The following is a 21296-nucleotide window of genomic DNA, read 5'->3' as shown; positions in this document are numbered from 1 at the left end:
CGTGGTCATAAACTAAAGTGGGAGAATGGGGGGGAGTGGTGTGCAGGGTGGAGGGGAATAAAGGGGGGAATAGAACAACTGTAATGATAAAGTGACCATTTTTCTTTGTTTTCTTTGTTTCCTTTATTTTAAATCAATAAAATATATTTAAATTTTTTTTAAATGAAAAAAATAAAATGGCAATAAATAAGTGCCTATCAACATTAACCCTAAACATAAATGGATTAAATTCTCTATTCAAAAGACACAGGATAGCTCAATGGATAAGAAAACAGGAACCATATGCTGTCTACAAGAGACCTACCACAGAACAAAAGATTTACACAGGCTAAAAGTAAAAGGATTGCAAAAATATTCCATGCAATGGAAAGAAAGAAAAGCTGGTGGAGCAATACTTTTATCTGACAAAATAGTCTTCAAAACAAAGGCAAAAGACAAAGGCCACTACATAATGCTAAAGGGATTGATCCAACAAGAGAATATAACCCTGGTAATCACATATGCACCCACTATAGGAGCAGCTAAATATATTTTAAAAGGAAAACTCTTGGTGGACTTTAAGAAAGAGATCGACAGCAGTAAGTCATAGTAGAGAACTTTAACACCCCACTGACATCAATGGATACATCTTCCAGACAAAAAGTCAACAAGGAAACAGCGACCTTAAATGAAACACTGTATCAGATGGAATCAGTTGATATTTGCAGAACATTTTATCCCAAAGCAGCAGAATATACAGTCTTCTCTGGGCTCATGGAACATTTTTGAAGACAGACCACATGTTAGGACATATTATAAGTCTTAACAAATTTAAGAAGATTGAAATCATATCAAACAACTTCTTGGATCAGAGTGGCATGAAACTAGAAATCAACTACAATTTTTAAAAACTCAGAAACATCCAAACACATGTAGTCTAAATAGCACGTTATTAAATAATGAATGTGTTACCGAAGAGATGAAGGAAAAATTAAAAACTGCCAGGAAAAAATGGACAAAAATGAAAATGAACATACAACAACCCCAAATCTACAGAACACAGCAAAACCAATTATGGGAGGGAAGTTCATAGTATTACAGGCCTACCTCAAGAACAAGAAAAACCTCAAATAAACAATCTATCTCTATACTTAGAAGATTTAGAAAGCAACAACGAGAAATGCCCAGGGTAAGTAGAAGGAAGGAATGATAAAGATGCAGGCAGAAATAAATGATATAGCAACTAAAGAAACAATATAAAAGATCAATGAAACCAAGAGCTGTTTCTTTGAAACTGAAAATGATCAAGCGAAATAAAGAATATCACAGAAATACAAAGGCTTATAAGAAGATAGTATGAAGAACTATATGCCTCAACAAATTTCTCAACAAATTTCAGAGCCTGGGTGAAATGGACAAATTCCTAGAAACAATCTTTCAAAACTCAATTAGGAAGAATCAGACAACCTGAATAGACAGAAATCAGCTAATGAAATTGAAGCAGTAATCAAAAACACCCAGCAGACAAAAGTCTTGGACTGGGTAGCTCCACAGGCAGATTTTACCAAACATTCCTGAAGAACTAATACTCATCCTCTTCAAAATGTTCCCAAAAATTCAAGAGGAGGAAGGACTCCCAAGCTCTTTTTAAGAGGCCAGCATTTTCCTAATTCTAAAACACTGCAGATAAAGATACTACAAAGAAAGAAAATTATAGGCCAGTATCCCTGTTGAATGTAGATTCTAAGATTCCCCAACAAAATATTAGCAAATTAGATCCAGCAGTACATTAAAAAGATCTTACAACATGATTAAGTGGGATTTATTTTGGGGATGGAAGGTTGATACAATATTCACAAATCAATAAATGTTATATATCACATAAAGAAATTGAAGGATAAAAATTCCATGGTCATATCAATTGCTGCAGAAAAAAGCATTTGATAAAATACAACATCCATTTATAATGAAAACTCTCAGCAAAGTGGGAATAGAGGGGTCATACCTCACCACAATTAAAAACCATATATGAAAAACCTGCAGCTNGTGGGATTTATTTTGGGGATGGAAGGTTGATACAATATTCACAAATCAATAAATGTTATATATCACATAAAGAAATTGAAGGATAAAAATTCCATGGTCATATCAATTGCTGCAGAAAAAAGCATTTGATAAAATACAACATCCATTTATAATGAAAACTCTAAGCAAAGTGGGAATAGAGGGGCATTCCTCACCACAATTAAAAACCATATATGAAAAACCTGCAGCTAATATCATACTCAGTGAACAAACACTGAAAGCATTTCCCTTAAGATCTAGAATAAGACAGGGATAAGAGCTTTTACCACTCTTATTCAACATAGTACTGGAAGTTCTAGCTATAGCAATCAGACAAGAAGATGAAATAATAAAAGGCATACAGATTTAGAAAGGAGAATGTAAAACTGTCATTATTTACAGTATCATTTGCAGATGACATGATGCTGTACATAGAAAACCCTAAAGACTCCAGCAAAAAAACCCTACTAGATTGAATAAATGAATTTGGCAAAGTAGCAGGATATAAAGTTTTTTCATTGTTATTCTATTACAGTTCCAATTTTTCCTCTTTGCCCTTCTCAGCCCAGCCCAGTCCCCAAACATCAATTTGTTGTGTCATTTACTTGTGCATTCGTTGGTTGTTTCTTTTATGTGCCTTTATTGGGAATCAAACCCATAACTGGCGTAACAGAGAATGCTCTAAGCAACTGAGTGACCTAGTCAGGGCTAGGATAGAAAATTAGTATCTAGAATTAGTGGCACTTTTAAACACCAGTAATGACCTTTCAGAAAGAGAAACTAAGAAAACAATCCCATTTACCATTTCAACAAAAAGAAAAAAATAAGGTACCTAGGGGTAAACTTAACCAAGGAGGTAAAAGACCTGTACTTGGAAAACCATAGGACATAAAGAAAGAAACAGAAGAGGGCACAAATAAGTAGAAGCATATACCATCTTCAGGGATTGGAAGAATTAACATTATTACAATGCCCATGCTACCCAAAGCAATCTATAAGTTAAATGCAGTTCCTACTAAAATACCAAGGGCATATTTCACAGATCTAGAATGAATTTTATAAAAAATTTATATGTAACCAATAAGGACCTTGAAGGGCCTCAGCAATCTTGAGAAAGAACAGAATTGAAGGGAACACAATACCTGATATTTACGAGAGCAAATATCTGGAAATAGCACAAGTGCACATCAGTAGATAAATGGATTTTAAAAACCACATTACATTTACACAGTGGAATACTACACAACTGTTAAAAAAATGAGGAACTCTGACCCTTTGCAACAGCATGGATGGACCTGGAGAATATTATGTTAAGTGAAAGACAACTATATGACCCCACCCATATATGGAATCTAATGAATAAAGTAAACTGATGAACAAAACAAAACCAGAGGCATGGACACATGGAACAGACTGGTATATTTCAGAGGGTACGGGTGTAGGGGACTATATGCATATCTGCCATTTCAGACATTTCCTAATAGTTTTATGATGGGTATTTACTACACATGGTTTATTTAAGGAAACCAAGCTCATTAGTAAAAAATTGTTTAGGGTGATCTTGGTTATTGGTAGATTCTAAATAACACAATTTCTAGATATTAGTTTTAAGAGCATACTTAGCACTTGGCAAGTAAATTCAGGGTATTCAAATTTGGACTAGATCTGCAAGTATAAAAGCCCACTGAGATACTTAGGTTATTTATTCATATACTGGGTAATGTTTGTATGTGTGGGGATTGGTGGTTAGGGAATAAACTCACATTTAAAGACTTGGTTGAAAGAGAATCCTATTAATTGCTTTGGTATGATAGCAGCAATGGAGTTGTGTTGTAGAAAAATAATGTCCTTAGGAAGTACTGTGTATAGAAAACTGAGAGATATCAATGACAGTGACTTACATATCCTAAACAACAATGTAAGTATTAATTCCAAAGACTGCTTACATTAACTTGATGGTATTACTAAATATTTTATCTACCTGATACATTTGTTTCTGCTCCCACATGGTGATGTCACTGTCAAAATCCAAAATGAAGTCCCTAAAGAATGATTTTTGTTCAAAACAAAAAAAAAAGGACACTGACAACAATGTGATGAAGGTTGGGGTGGTGGTGGCTAGGTGGAAGGAGGAAAAGAGGTGGGATTGGGGACATCTGTATTAGTGTCAACAATAAAAAATAACAAAGAAACAAACACAGAGAGGCAGCCAAAATGAGGAGACATAGAAACATGTCCCAAATGAAAGAACAGAACAAAACTCCAGAAAAAGAACTAAGCAAAATGGAGACGAGCAATCTACTAGGTACAGATTTCAAAACAGTGATTATAAGGATCCTTACTGATCAGTAATAACTTCAAGAAAGAGGTAGGGAACAAAAATAGAATTAGAAAAATGTAAAAAAGAACTAGTCAGAAAATAAGAATACAATAACTAAAATAAAGAATATGTTTCTGGGAATAAACAGTAGAGTAGATAAAGCAGAGGACCAAGTCAGCAATTTGGATATAAGGAAGTGAAAAACACCCAATCAGAACAACAAGAAGATAAAAGAATCCAAAATGAGGATAGTCTATGGAAACACTGGGACAACATCAAGTATACCAACATTTGCACCATAGGGGTGCCAGAAGGAAAAGAAAGAAAGCAAGGAATTGAAAACTTATTTGAAAAATAATGACAGAAAACTTACTTGGTGTGGTGAAGGAAATAGATGTACAGGCCCTGGAAGCTCAAAGAGCCCTGCATGAAGACACATCATTATTAAAATTTCAAAAGTTAAAGACACAATTTTAAAACATCAAGAGAAAAGCAGTTACTTATGAGGGAGCTCCCATAAGACTGTCAGGTAATTTCTCAACAGAAATGTTGCAGGCTAGTAGGGTTAGCACAAAATATTCGAAATGGTGAAGCCCAAGAACCTGCAACTAAGATTACTCTACCCAGTAAGGATATCATGTAGAATTGAAGAAACATAAAGTGCTCCCTAGACAAAAGAAAGCTAAAGCTAGTAAGTACCAAACCAGTATTATAAGAAATGTTATGGGAACATCTTGAAGAATAAGGAGAAGGAATTACAAAAATAAAATGGCAATAACTACATATCTATCACCTATTTATTTTTTGTGCACAGTCTGTTAATCATTTTTTTATTTTTCAATTATAGTAGACATACAATATTATATTAGTCTCAGGTGTACAGCCCAGTGATTAGACCCTATATAACTTACTAAGTGATCATCCCAGTAAATCTCATACCCATCTGATACCATAACATAATTATTAGAATAGTATTGAGTATATTCCCTATACTGTACTTTACATCCCCATTCTATTCTACTACACAGTATTCTACAAAGACCAATTTGTATTTCTTAATCTCTTTACCGTTTTCACCCATCTTCCCTATACCCCTTCCATTTGGCAACTGTCAAAATGTTCTCTGTATCTATGAGTCTGTTTCTGTTTTGCTTGTTTATTTTTTAGATTCAATTCTTGATAGATATGTATTTATTATCATTTTATTCATATTTTTAATCTTTTTTTCTTAATGAAGACCCTTTAACATTTCTTGTCATACTAACTTGGTGGTGATGAACTCCTTTAGCTTTTTCTTGTATGGGAAGCTTTTTATCTGTCTTTTCATTCTAAATTACAGCTTTTCTGGGTAGAGCACTTTTGGTTGTATGTGCTTGCTTTTCATCACTTTGAATATTTCTTGCCACTTCCTTCTGTTTCTGTTTCTGTAAAGTTTCTGTTGAGAAATCAGCTGACTGTCTTCTGGGAGCTCCCTTGTAGGTAACTAACTGCTTTTCTTTTGCCACTTTTAGTATCCTCTTTTTCTTAAGCCAAGGGAAATAAGCCAGTCAGTGAAAGACAAATACCATGTGATCTCACATATATATGGTATCTAATGAACAAAATAAACTAAGTAACAAAATAAAAGTAGAGGCATAGATACATGGAACAGTGTGACATTGTGGGGTAGAGGGAGGAGGATGGGAATGGAGAAAAGAAGGTGAAGGGATTAGCTGAAGAACATATATGTATGACCAGTAAAGTAACTACATAGGGAAATATTAAATCTGCTTTTTTTTCATTTTTGGTTTGTAACTTCTTTCTCTTTCTTATATGTTTTAAATGACAAATTCATAAAATAACCATGATAAGTACATTAATATTGATTCAAATTAGATGATCAATTTAAGATATTAATTGTAATTTCTCAAGTTAATCCCTAAGAAAATAACCGAAAAACATACAGAAAAGGAAATGAGGTGAGAATAGAAATGTTACACTAGAAAATAAGTCAACCAAACACAAAAGACAGCAACTTCAGAGGCATCAAGGAGTAAGAAAGATACGGCACACAGAAATATTGCTAAAGGTAGTCCTTTATCAGTAGTAACTTTAAATGTAAAGGAATTAAACTTGCTAATTAAAAGAGATTGACAGGAGAAAATCTATGATCTAATAGATAGTGTTTACAAAAGACTCCCTTTAGATCCAAAGATACAAATAGGTGAAGATGAAGAGGGTAAAAATAGTAACCAAGAGAGCTAAGGTAATTATAATGATAATAGACAAAATTGACTTTAAGTAAGCAGTTGTTACAAGAGACAAAGAAGGATATTATATAATGATATTAGGGTTAGTTCATCAAGAAGATATAACAGTGGTAAATATATACACACCAAATGACAGACCCCCCCCCAAATATATGAAGGAAACACTGACAGAATTGATGGAAGAAATAATTCAGTAATTGTAATTGGAGACTTCAATACTCCCATTTCAATAATACATAGAACATCTAGACAGAATGCCAATAAAAAAATAGAGGACTTAACACTGTAAAGGGTGCATGGGTCTTTCATAGTGCCCCATGCCAGAGTACACTCTGCCCTTGATCCATTGCCTGACCTCTGACAGTAGGCTACAGGCACTGTAGCACAGTGGAAAAAAGAAAAAGGAATAAAAGACTATAAACTGCCCTGTCTGGTATAGCTCAGTGGTATAGCTCTGCAAACCAGAGGATTGTGGTTTGATTCCCAGTCAGGGCACATGCCTGGGTTGCAGGCCAGTTCCCAGCAGGGGACGCACGAGAGGCAACCACACATTGATATTTCTCTCCCTTTTTCCTTCCCTTCCCCTTTAAAGGTAAATAAATAAATAACATCTTTTTTTAAAAAAAGGTGGCTTGAATTTGGCCACTTTAAAAAAAAACACTATAAACTGACTACACCTAACATACATTAGCACAACACTTCATTGAAGAGCAGCCAAGTACACATTCTTCTGAAGTTCACGTCAGACATTCTACAGAATATACCAGATAGACCAAATGTTAGTCTACAAAGATGTGCGCTGTTAATCTACAAAACAAAGCTTAATTTTAAAAGATTAAAGTGATATAGTGTCTTTTTCTGATTATAATAAAATAAAGCTATATATCAATAACAGAAAGAAAACTAGAAATTTAATAAATATGTGGAAATTAAACAACACTTGAGCACTGATGATCAAGTAAGAAATCACAAGACAATTTAGAAGATAGTTGACATGAAGGGAAAGGAAAACAGGATTTACTGAAACTTACGTGATGCTGCAGAAGCAGTGCTCAAAGATCAACACAGATGTAAAAACCTACATTTAAAAAGAACTCAAGTCAATTTTTTAAAATTTATATCTTATGGAGCTAAAAAAAAAAAAGAGAAAAGAGTAAACAAAACCCAAAATAGTTGAAGTAAGAAAATAGTAAAGCAGAGATAGTTAAAACAGAGATAAATGAATGGAAAATAGAGAAACAATACAATCAATTAAACAAAATGTTGGTTCTTTGAAAAGATTAGCAAAATTGAGGAACTTTTATCTAGTATGATTAAGAAAAAAAGAAGCAAATAGCTAAAATCAGAAGTGAAAGTGAGGACATTTTTACCTACTTTATAGAAATGAAAAAGATTCTGAGAGAATACTGTGAACAGTTGTATATCAATGAACTGGGTTACCTAGATGAAACTGAAAAATTCTTAGAAACACACAAAGTACCAGAAGTGGACTTTCGCCAAGATGGAAGCATAGGTGGAAACACTGTGCCTTCTCCCACAACCAAGTTTGAATACAACAAAGGTTTGGAGAACAAGGACACACCCAAAGACCAGAAAACGGAATTATACGGAAGTTCGACAACTACGAACCGTTCAACGGGGACGGTAAGAGGGACAGAGCCAGCAGTGGAGCAGGATCGGGCAGGACAGATCCCCCGACCTAGGCGCGCAGGCAGCCCAGAACCAGTCGGGATGTGGGTCAGACTGACCGTGGTCGCACATTCGAGCACAGTGAGATGGACCACGCAGGCCCCAGGGGGCGAACCCAGTGGTGGAGGGCTGATGGCGGTGGCACACTCGCGTGCAGTAGAACGAAACTCGTGGGCCTGGTGATGGTGGTGGCTGCGGCACCAGTGGGGGCCACGGCGGCAGGCGGGACACAATTGTTCCTCTTTGACCCTGCCCCCACATACAACGTCACAACCCAGCAACTTAGTTGCCCTGCTCTAGTGAACACTTTAGGGCTCCGATCCTGCTACGGAACAGGCACGAACAGCCCAAAAGATGGCACAAGAAGAACTCAAAGTCCCAGAGCCAATAACTCTAAGCGACCGAGAAATTGCCAGCCTCTCAGAAGCACAATTCAAGACACTATTTATCAGGATGCTCACAGAACTGGTAGATTATAGTCACAAATTAGAGGAACATAGTCACAAATTAGAGGAACATATGAAGGCTAAACTAATTGAAATGAAGGGAGATGCACAGGAAACCAATAGTGATGGAAAGGAAACTGGGACTCAAATCAATGGAATGGACCAGAAGGAAGAACAAAACATCCCACCAGAAAGGAATGAAGAAATGAGAATTCAAAAAAATGAGGAGAGGCTTAGGAACCTCCAGGACATCTTTAAACGTTCCAACATCCGGATTATAGGGGTACCAGAAGGGGGAAAGAAACAGCCACGAGTGGAAAACTTATTTGAACAAATAATAAAGGAGAACTTCCCCAGTCTGGCAAAGGAAATAGACTTCCAGGAAATCCAGGAAGCTCAGAGAGTGCCAAAGAAGTTGGACCCAAGAAGGAACACACCAAGGCACATCATAATTACATTAGCCAAGACCAAAATGAAGGAGAGAATCCTAGAAGCAGCAAGGGATAAGGGGACAGTCACCTACAAAGGAGTACCCATCAGACTGTCAGCGGATTTCTCAAAAGAGACCTTACAGGCAAGAAGGGGCTGGAAAGAAGTATTCCAAGTCATGAAATCCAAAGACCTACAGCCAAGATTGCTTTATCCAGCAAAACTTTCATTTAGAATGGAAGGACAGATAAAGTGCTTCTCAGATAAGGTCAAGTTCAAGGAGTTCATCATCACCAAGCCCTTATTATATGAAATGCTAAAGGGACTTATATAAGAAAAAGAAGATGAAAAATATGAACAGTGAAAGGACAGCAAACTCACAGTTCTTAACAACCACACCTAAAACAAAAGCAAACCAAGAGGACAGCTAGATCAGGAGTGGAACCATAGAAATGGAGAACACATGGAGGGTTAGCAACAGGGGAGTGGGAGGAGGAGAAGGGGGGAGAAGGTACAGAAAATAGCATAGAGGGTAGGTAGAAAATAGATAGGGGTAGGGCAAGAATAGTAGGGGAAATATAGAATCTAAAGAACTTGAGACACGTGGTTATAAACTAAGGGGGGGAGAATGTGGGGGAGGGAGTGTGGGGATAGAGGGGAATGAAGGGGAATAGAACAACTGTAATGGTATAATCAATAAAATATATTTAAAAAAAAAAACCACAAAGTACCAGAAGTGAAAAAGAACTCTTACAACTCAACAAAAAAACAACCCAAATAACAAGTGGGCAAAGGACTTGAATAACTATTTCTCCAAACAAGATATACATATTTTCAGTATACCTATGTGAGGGTCCTATGTGAAAACATGAAATAACGCATGTTCTACCTTTATGTCTCTGATATGTTTTTGAATATCTGTGAGGTTTAAAATTAGGGTTTTTTAAAATTTCTATTTCTTGATTTATCTCTTTCTTTTGCAATCTGAGGTTCATTTTCTTGTGGCATGTTTCTAGAAGATGAAGCACATTTTAGATAAGGAGAATGTGTAGAAGCCAGATATGCAAAAAGCTTACTCTGGGAGGGATGATAATGTGATCATTATAATACCCTGGACATAGCAAGATAAGGGCCAACACTGGAATGAATGTCATAAGAAATGAAAAGAAAAGAACTGAGTAATTATAAACAAGTACATGTAATTGGGAACTGATTTCTCCAGTCTAAAAAGTTGCACAGCACCCTGTTATTGAGCTAATTGTATGCTCCTTTGTAATGTTAATTATTATATGCATGTATCTTTGTTCAAGGCAGGAATTATATCTTACTCATTCTTAATAGACATTTATTGATCAAGCACTATTCCAAATGCTAGGATAAAGTGGTTAGCAAAGACAAAAAATCCCTGCTCTCATGTATACTTTACTTGTATCTTTGTGCTTAGAATTCAACAGTAGGTATTCTCAAGGCAAATATTTATTATTTAACCATATTTTAAAAGGTGATATTACGTGGTCTATTTGTATCTGTTTCAGTGTGTTAACAAAAATGTCCTTTGATATTAAACTCATCTTTCTTTAACTTAATACAAATAATTATTTTTATTGTATTTTACTGATTACACTATTACAGTTGTCCTGATTTTACCCCTTCGCTCCCACTCCACCAATTACCCCCAACTCCCTCAGGCAGTCCTCACACCATTGTTCATGTCCATGGGCATGCATATAAGTTCTTGCCCACTCCATTTCCTATACTATACCTTAAATCCCTATGGTTATTCTGTAACTACTTATTTGTACTTCTTAATTCCCTCACTTCTTCACCCATGCACCCACACTTCCCTCCAATTTGGAAACCATCAAAACACTCTTTGTATCCATGAGTCTGTCTCTGTTGTTGTTTGCTTAGTTTGTTTTTTAGATTCAATTGTTGATAGATATGTATTTTTGCCATTTTATCATTCATAATTTTGATCTTCTTCATTTTCTTAAATAAATCCCTTTAACATTTCATGTAATAATGGTTTAGAGATGATGACTCCTTTAGTTCCTTCTTGTCTGGGAAGCTCTTTATCTACTCTTCGATTCTAAAGGACAAGTTTGCTGGGTGGAGTAATCTTGGCTGTAGATCCCTGCTTTTCATGACTCTGAATATTTCTTGCCAATCCCTTCTAGCCTGAAAAGTTTCTTTCGAGAAATCAGCTGAGAGTCCTATGGGAATTCCCCTGTAGGTAACTTAGTTCATGTCTCTTGCAGCTTTTAAGATTCTTTCCTTATCTTTAACCTTCAGCATTTTTATTATGTGTCTTGGAGTTGGACTCTTTGCATCCATCTTGTTTGGGACTTTGTGCTTCCTGGACCTGCATGTCTCTTTCCTTAACAAAACTAGGGATGTTTTATTCCACTATTATTTCAAATACACTTAAAATTTCTTGCTTTCTCTTTTCCTTCTGCAACCCCTGTGATGCAAACGTTGGACCTCTTGAAGTTTTCACAGAGGCTGCTTATACTATCCTCATTATTTTGGATTCTTTTTTTCTTCTTCTTCTGAATGGCTGTATTTTTCTTCCTCATGTTCCAAATCATTAATTTAACTCTTGGCCTCATCAACGCTCTTGTTGTTTCCCTGTAAATTGTTCTTTATTTCAATGAATGTATCCTTCATTTCTGACTGGAATTTTTTTATGCTGCTGAGGTCCTCACTGAGTTCCTTGAGCATCCTTAGAACCAGTGTTTTGAACTCTGCATCTGATAGGTTACTTATATCCATTTTGTTTAGTTCTTTTTCTGGAGTTTTGGCTCGTTCTTTCATTTGGGCCATGTTTCTTTGTCTCCTCATTTTGGTAGCCTTCCTGTGTTTGTTTCCATGTATTAGGTAGAGCTGCTGTGACTCCCTGTCTTGGTAGTGTGGCCTAATGTAGTAGGTGTCCTGTAGGGTCCAGTGGCACAGCCTCCCCTGTCATCCTAGCTGGGTACTCGAGGTGTGCTCTTCATGTGGGCTGAGCGCAACCTCCTCCTGTAGTTGAGCTTTGATTGCTGTTGGCCAGTCAGCTGCAAGGATTGGCTGTGAGCACTTACCCCCCCACCCCAACCTCTAACCTTAGTGGATCAGCTGTGTAGGGGCAGGGTGCTGGTGCTCCAGTGTGGTCCATAGCTGTCCACTGGGTACACTAGCCCTGGGGTTTCCCAGGTGATGCAGACCAAGGTCAGCCCCCACCTGTGTTTTGCTTGGGTGGCGGGGGATGGGGGGGTACCCTGTTTGAGCTATAAGCAATCTGAGATGGCTGCTACTTGTGCCGGGCTTAGAGATTCCCAGGTGAAGCCACGCTGTGAATCTAGGCTGGCTGCTGCTAGTGCTGGGCCTGGGGCAAATTCATAAGTGGTAAGAGTTCTGGGGTTCACTAAGGCCAGCTGTCGCTGTCGTTTGTTTGAGAGGATTTAGGAAGTTGTGCAGCATGAGCTAAGACTAACCATTCATATGGAAAAGCAGTTTGGGTAGGACTGTAAATTGGGTGTAGCGAAGCCTCTGGGGATCTCCAAGGTGGGTCAAACAGTGTTAGCCAGGTTGATGGAGTCACAGACATGGCACCAGCTTGCCTGCTCTGTGGCTCTGTGCAGTGAGGGTTTAGAAAAGGGACAACGGCCTCTGCTCACCTTAATACCAAACAGTTCAGTTTCTCCCAGTGTGCCACTGGTGCCTTTCATGCTGCTATCCTGGTGCTGGAGCTCAGAGATAGCAGCGTAAACCATGTAGTACATTTAATTGTCAACATGTTTCATTTGAGATGAATCAGTGACTAATTTTTTTTTCTCTTTTACAGACTTGGGCCTGGATCAGTATATAATAAAACGCTTTGATGGAAAGGTGAGCAAATTATGACATGTGTATATATATCCTGTTTGCTAAGAATATTTTAAAGTTCCTCTAGAATTATTTGTGAGAGATTTCAGAATACATCTTATCATAAAAGTATGTTGTTTAGGTTGGGAGGCCTGTAAGAGCTTCTATTTGACTCTTTCTTCTACAGAAAGAGTTAAATAGAAGTTTCTTCTATATTTATCCATAAAAGATAACACTCACGAGTTGCCTGCCGTTTATATTAAGGGCTAATTCAGTGTAAGTTGACATTTGACTTTTCATTCAAAAGCCTCAAAAGTTAACAAGCCCCCCAATATGACATTGGTTTTGAAAGCAGCCATCTGATTTGACCTGACCCTCCTCAGACTTCAGTAGTATGTAGCGGTCATCTTAAACAGAAAATTGAGGAAGTCCTTACTAGTGCTTTCATAATAATTTATGAAGACCACTCCAGATTTACATGTTTGCATTTACTTACTTTTCAATTCTTTATTTTATGCCTGAATAAATTGCATAATAAATCATTCTTAAGTGTAGAAATATGAAACTTTCAACATTATGTCAAAGCAGTTAGTTAAACATGGTTTTCCTTTTCAGGCTGAATTCTCCAAAAAGAGAAAGAACATATTGCATAGGGTCAGAAAAAAAGCAAAAGGTCAATTTCAAAGAGGAGGAAGAAAGAAGAAAGAGCTAGGAATGGCTCTGTTAAGCCTGAAGTGAAAGGACTCAGAAGGAAAGTCGTGAAGTGGCTGAAAAGGGCAGGATCACAAAAGATAGTTCAGATGATAGAGGTCAGGGTTAGTAGAAACTGGTCTTGCAGAAATATGTCAATCCTGCATCATTATGTAAATGCCATACACCGATCCAGTGAAGACAGAAGTGTGCTAAGGTCTTTTGCTCAAGTGGAGAGAGTGAGTGGCTGTTGTAAGAGCTGAGAGATCTCAGCCAAGGCTTCCAGCCTAAAAATTGCCTTTCCTATTCAGGTGGCACAGTACCTCCATCTGTGACAGTGTCCTCTTTTTAAAGTCACATAATCTAAAAGGAACGATGATAGAAAATAAAAGGTGCTGGACTTGATGTTAGGAGACCTAGGTCCAGAGTCCTGGCTCTGCTTTGGGACAGCCATTTCTTCTTCCAATCCTTTGTGTCAGCTTCACATATGATCAAGTACCATATATGTGTTAGAGGCTATTTGCAGACACTGGTGTCAGGGTTTGATTCGGAGTCTCTGGCAAGTCAGGCCCCTGTCTTAATCTGTTTTTGTGGCACTCAGAGTCCAGCATATGCGTGGCAAACAGGAGGTGACCAGCATGTTTAAGGACTTGGAAAAAATCAGATAGTCAATTGCATATTCCTTGGAGGTATGACTCACTAAGTCAGTGATATCCTACAGCAAAATTAATTTAACAAATCACTTTCTTTAGTCACCGAAAGAATCTAGAGTAGCATGAGAATTTACTGCTCTATGGCTGTATATGTAAATCTGAAAACACATAAAGAAGTTGAATGTGTGTGACTTGAACAGCAAATTTACCTAAGTGGCATTTCCATTTTTAGAGGTCCCCCAAATATAAAGTCCCCAATGATACCTCATGTTTTATACATGCTTTTTAATTTTTTTCTGTTTCTATTCACTAGAAACTAAAAATTTGCAGCTTTTGACAAGACTGATGAGCTACCCCTTTGTTTCAATTGTATTTAATTTATGAGCTCTACATTTCTTATCATTGGTGTCACTTGCATTTTTTGATATCCACTTATTTTTATAAAATAGCAAGAATGAAATACAATAAAATGTTGACGCATTTGAGTGCCCACCTTGATGTGGAGACTTAAATGTCAGTGCCTCTGCTTTGGAAGGCAGACTTTCCAGATTATAATTGCAAATGTTTGTGCACTAAAGCATAAAATTCTGAAAACTGGGAAAGGAAAGATTCAGGTATATTAACACACAATGTCTGAAAGTATGATTTGTATGGCAGAGAATAGAGGAAAGGAAGACTTGTGTAAGGGGGTGTAGAATTAAGCCAGGGATCCTGAGGTAACCAGCTTCTCCCCTAGCAAAAGTGCATACAGATTTCCCTTCCGTCCTTGTTGTGGTGTGCATACTTAATGCCTTTGCCAGGTTCTTCATGTAAATCTTATTTTAATTTTCATCAAATATATTCTTAAGGTCTTGTTTTGTGATAAAGGTTCTGCTTCTTAAGTAGGATTTTTAAACCAAGTTCACTAACTCTTTCTGAATTGTCTTTTATTTCAGATGAAGCTTAAAAGTTAGCTTTGATACTGTTTTTAAGCCTTACTATAACAAAGAGTGCAAAATGTCATTGTGTTTAATCAGTTTAGATATTTTTCCTAGGATTTTTACCATGTATAAAGCCTTTACTTGATAACTATAAGACCAACCCTTACTCAGCTATCAATCTTGTTGTTTCTCTTTGGATCTGCATGACTCTCTTGTTGTCTCAGTCAGGAAATCTTAATTCTTAAGTAAAGGTTCTAGTGTATATAAATCCTAAAACAGTTACTGAATTGTAAAAAAATCAAAGTTGTGGTAATTATAGTAAATTTCATACATGATGGTCAGGAATTTAGTAGAAATCTAACAACCTAGGGGAATTTTCCTTTTCAACTTGCTTTGATTTTTAAATGGGTAATTTTTTCTCTCTCTTTTTTTCACCTTGGAAGATAAACTAGTTATGAACTGCTTAGAGAAAAAATATTGACTCTCATCTCTTATGCCCCATTCTTTTAACTTTTAACTTTTAACTTTTAACACACCATTTAATAGTCTATTGTTTGTACAGTAAGGAACACTAGCCTATTTTTATTGGCTTCTAATTGAATCACACTTTACCCTTTTTGTCATTGAAAGCAAAAACAAATGCAGAAACAGCATCACATCCTGGGGTTTTTTCTCACGTACACTTGAATTTTGTACAATCTCCAGAAGCAAAGTAGAAAAGAATGGTCCAACTGATATAGACAAATTAATTGGATAGTTATTTCTTGGTTTAACATCTACCCTCTTTTTTCCTATTCTGTTTGACTAGAAAATTCCCTTAAGAAGTAAATGAAACATTCTTGTTTCAACTGATAGTAAAACTGAATTGGATTAAGCGCCTTTTGAATTTGGGGGAGGACCTTTTTCCAGATCCCATCACTACCTTATGTTGATGTGCCTTACTCTGAGGATACTGGCAGTTGCCTTTGTACCAAAGCCGTGAAATGCATTATTATTGGCTCTTGCCTCATTTACACATTTCCAAATGATCTACTAACACAGGCTGTGCATAAAGAGGCTGTAGTCAACAGCCTTTGGTTTTAAGAATTTATTTAGCAGACAGGTGTTATTTTTAAAAATACTATATTCAGACTAAAGTTTAAAAATCTCAAAGCTGGCCCTGGCTGGTGTAGCTCAGTGGATTGAGCTCGGGCCTGCGAACCACATGATCGAGATTTGATTCCCAGTCAGGGCACATGCCTGGGTTGCAGGCTAGTTCCCAGCAGGGAGCTCACGAGAGGCAACCTTACATTGATATTTCTCTACCTCTCTCCTTCCGTTTCCCCTCTAAAAATAAAGAAATAAAATCTTAAAAAAAAAAATCTCAAAGCTGGAAAGAGTTCAGATTTTGTTAAAGGATATTTGAAAATCATTATACATAGTACATTAGCATTATTATGCAGATGGTAATATAAATTATGGTCTGGCTTTTGTTTTAGTGAAACATGTCATAGATGAAACACACACACAAGCAATGTGCAGTATCTGTGCATTTTTATTGTGACTTGTTATATCTGGATTATTTCTTTAATAAAAGCTATATTTTTCTGGGTTTAATTTTATCATGTAATAATTGATCTATAAAACAAAGTATAACTTCTAAATGGATCCTTTCTCTTGTATGATTGTCAAATATTTCTCTCATTTAATCATTTAGTTGCTATCTTTATTGGTGGGGCCTACACCCTTCATTTCCCAGGTTTTCTTAACTCTCCTTTTTTCCTTAGCATAGCAAAGATAGAAATTAAGTTTTGTATTTTCTGTTTTATTGCTTGTAATGAAAGACACTCCATATCAGATACCACCAGGGTCTTTTTTTAAGTTACAGTATAAAATTTCATGATCTAGATAAAATTGTTTAAGCTAAGAATACCAATATTCCAGAGTTTTTCTGTAATCATCTTCTCTCTTCTAAAAACTTTAAAGTTCACATTCTTTTTTTTTCAGATAAAAAGGGATTGCTCATTGAAACTAATTGCCCATTACTATCCTTCCATCATTTTTTTTCAGGAAAATAGATTTTTTAATTCTTTTCTCTTTATCAAGTTCCCGTTTCCCCCAGGCTCTCCTGAACATTTCAGAAATGGTGCCTCTGGATTGAGTGTATTCAATATTTGTAATTATAGCCCCCTTAGAATCAATTTGGAAGAAAGAATTAACAGTGTTTTATTTCCATCTCCTTGATGATGCAGACCAGAATATTAGTTCACATGGAACAGAACACTTTATATCAAATTAAAGTGAAAATTGTCCACATTTAGGTAAAGGAAATAAAAGTATAGTTAAAGTCTAGAAAGGGAAATACTGATTACAGTGTTTATAGCAGAAAAGATAATCAGCAGCAAAAAAGTTGGGAACCATAGTTAAAAATCAAAGTTTTAATATAACTCAATGTTTTTCATTGCTCACTAGGTAAAAGTTATTTTAAAATATTAATAAATGGACTTTCTCTTTCTTTGTTAATTGTTTTTCTTTTCCCATTACCATTTAACCTCCTTATACCCACCTCCCCCCAGCAATCACCACACTGTTGTCCATGCCATTCCCTTTAGGAGTGAGACTTACTTCCCCAGGGTGAGTGGGCACACATGTTCCTCTATCTGCTTTATTCAAGTTGTAATTATTTACTTCATATCACAGATAAAATATGAATCTGGAATAAGATTAAGTATAGAATTATTCTTTAACATATATAGTAAGTTATATAAGGGATTTCCTATCTTCTAAGAGTGAAATTTATGGCAGATCAAGAAAATATAAATTAGCCCTGGCTGGTGTGGCTCAGTGGATTGAGCGTTGGTCTACAAACTCAAAGGTTGCTGGATCAGTTCCTGGTCAGGGCACATGCTGGGTTGTGGGTGTGTGAGAGGCAACCAGTTGATGTTTCTCACACATTGATGTTTCCCTCCCTCCCTCTTTCTTTCTCTCTCTCTCCCCCTCCCCCCTCCCGCCCTCCTTTAATTTCCAGAGAAATCAAACCAGTCAAGTCTAAATTCTTGACAAATTGATATATTCATTCAGGTTTTTCTACTGATCAATATGAATATATGAGCAGAATTTTATTGTTTTTGCTCCATATTTTTTGATCCATATTTTCATTTGCCCTGTCAATCCCATCTTTAAAGGAGGGTATATCACTTGTGTTCTCTTTTTTTTATAATAGGAAAATTCTTGCTTTAAAAAAAAAACTATAACAGATTCCAGGAGAATGCACAAAGTATTTTAGTTCCTTGAAGCCTGAAGTTCTCCACAATGATTTCATAGTCACATATTATTCTAGAGGTAATGATTTAGCCCTTTTAGAAAAACAACATTAACAACTCATGGATAAATACTGTTATCCGTGTTTTATTTTTCCAGTTTAAAGCAAGCTCTGTAAATGACAAATGCTTGACTCTATTTGCCTCTTGAGGTAATTATCACTGATAATAATATGAGAAAGAAGAGCTGAAGCTTTTTGAATGTTTATTATGTGCCGAGCACCATTCTAAGTTCTTACATGTAGTAATTCGTTTAATCTACACAACAACTCTTTTAGATAGCTTACTATTTTTATTATTATGTTACGAATAAGAAACTGGAGTGCACAAAATTAAGTAACTTAATCCTTTTTTTTGAACTGAGCTCATACTGCTAGTAAGTGGTAGAGCCAGGCTTCCAAACTGGTAGCCTGGCTCCAGAGTTTGCCACATCGAGTGCTGTGCTATACTGTCTTCTATGTATCTAAGCTATTTGTTTATGTGATCTCTTTGTAAATAGAAATTTCTCTGATTGCTTGTGTGTTAAATATAGCATCATTTAAATGAGGCCACTCATCTAGTCAGTCTTTAGAGGAGCAAAAGTTTATAATGTAATTCTGTTGCCAAAGTGAACTCAGGAACTGATACATCATTTTCAAGAAATCCTTTGACACCTGCTGCAATTTTCCCTGACTTTTAGTCTCAGATTTTTTCATCTTCTTCCTTTCTTATACAAGGCCTTTAAATTATTTTAAAACCACTTTCTTGTTTTTCTTTCTTATTAATTAGCAATTTAGTTCTTTTGTACATACTACAGTCCTAAGAAAATCTGGTTTTAGTTGTCTGAAATATTTTTCTAGGGATTTACATTTCAAGAGTCTCAGTATTTGACAACTGTATGTAAAAGATTGATTGATATTGTAGTATGCTGAATTGAGGATGAAAAATACATTGTGGATTGCTGAACTTCTTAGTGCATAATAATAGTACAGGATGAAAAGAGTACGACTTGGCATATAGGCAATCCTGTGTTCAATATAGACACTGCCACATACTTGATGGGTAACCCTGGGCAAGAGACCACTTAAACCTCTGTGTCAGTTACCTTCTCAGTAAAATCAGGACAGTAGGTAAAATACCTGGATGTAGTACAAATTGCAACTATTTTGCATGACTTTGAGCATTTTACTCAATTTATGGAAGGAGATAGCTACGATATATATTATTTCTTGGTTCGTGCGAAATGCTACAGAATAGTATATCCTATGCATAATTACTCTCTCCATGCTTCTTTCCTTCCCAGTTAGATTGGGTGTAAAGATCTACATGTGCTTGTAATGAGTAGTTAACTAGGATTAAATAGCTAGACCCTGAACTGAAGAGAGAACTCTTTTGTTTTCCCATATCTGAGCTGTTCTCTGTGCACAGTGATTCATCTCACCCCTGTCACATCAATTCTAGCCTTAGGCTTGTAAATTGCCAAAGCATTTTTTTATTTTATTTTTCTTTAATTCTTATTCAAGTACAGTTTTCTGTTTTATATTCCCTGCCTTCCCCCCCAGTGCTCCCCACCTCCCTCCCATTTCCGCCCCCCACCTTAATTATTGTCCATGTGGCCTTTATACTTAGTCATGTGAGTCCCTACCCTTTTCCCCTATGATTCTCTCCCCTCTCCTCTCTGGACCCTGTCAGCCTGTTCCGTATTTGAGTGTCATTGGTCATATTTTGCTTGCTTGTTTGGTTTGTTGTTTAGATTCCTGTTAAAGGTGAGATCATATGGTATTTGTCTTTCACCGCCTGGCTTATTTTGCTCAACATAATGTTCTCCATAATGTTCTATCCATGATGTTGCAAAAGGTAGGAGCTCCTTCCTTTCTGCGGCATAGAATTCCATTGTGTAAATGTACCATAGCTTTTTGATCCACTCATTTACTGATGGGCATCTAGGTTGCTTCCAACTCTTGGCTATCGTGAATTGTCCTCCTATGAACATCGGGGTGCATAGGTTCTTTTGGATTGGTGTTTCCAGGTTCTTAGGATATACTCCTAATAGTGGAATTGCTGGGTCAAAAGGTACGTTCATTTTTAGTTTTCTTAGAAAATTCCATACTGTTTTCCATAGTGGTTGTACCAGTCTGCAATCCCACCAACAGTGGACTAGGGTCCCCCTTGTCCCACAACCTCTCCAGCACTTGTTTGTTTCTTTGTTTATCATAGCCATTCTGACTGGTGTAAAGTGGTACCTCACTGTGGTTTTAATTTGCATCTCTCTGATAGCTAGCGATATCGAGCATCTTTTCATGTGTCTCTGAATCCTCTGTATGTCCTCCTTGGAGAAATGTCTGTTCAAGTCCTTTGCCAATTTTTTAATTGGGTTACTCGTCGTCTTTGAGTGAAGTCGAGTGAGTTCTTTGTATATTTTGGAGATTAAACCTTTGTCTGAGGTATCATTGGCAAATATGTTTTCCCAAACTGTTGCTTCTCTTTGTATCTTGATACTGTTTTCCTTAGCCATGCAGAAGCTTTTTATTTTGATGAGATCCCATTTGTTTATTCTTTCCTTTATATCCCTTGCTCTAGGGGACATATCAGTAAAAATCTTGCTGTGTGAAATATCTGAGATTTTCCTGCCAATGTTCTCCTCTAGGGCTTTAATGGTTTCACGACTTATATTTAAGTCTTTTATCCACCTTGAATCAATTTCGGTGTATGGTGTAAGTTGGTGCTCGAGTTTCA

The 21296-nt window shown here is 36.5% G+C and overlaps 1 protein-coding gene across 4 annotated transcripts in view; it reads left to right on the top strand.

Moving 5' to 3' along the window:
* MICU1 (mitochondrial calcium uptake 1) overlaps nt 1-21296 on the top strand; it is a 274732-nt gene that overhangs the window by 111560 nt on the left and 141876 nt on the right. For all 4 annotated transcript variants that reach the window (XM_037055855.1, XM_037055852.1, XM_037055854.1 and 1 more), the window contains one exon: nt 13000-13043. In XM_037055855.1, the coding sequence (XP_036911750.1) occupies nt 13000-13043 (44 nt within the window). The remainder of the gene's footprint in view (nt 1-12999; nt 13044-21296) is intronic.

The sequence above is a fragment of the Sturnira hondurensis genome, unplaced genomic scaffold (genome assembly GCF_014824575.4).
Source record: "Sturnira hondurensis isolate 20B ecotype Veracruz unplaced genomic scaffold, ASM1482457v3 Scaffold0008761, whole genome shotgun sequence".
Lineage (NCBI taxonomy): Eukaryota > Metazoa > Chordata > Mammalia > Chiroptera > Phyllostomidae > Sturnira > Sturnira hondurensis.
Note: the sequence above shows the minus strand (reverse complement) of the source record. Positions and strands in the feature narration are given on the sequence as shown.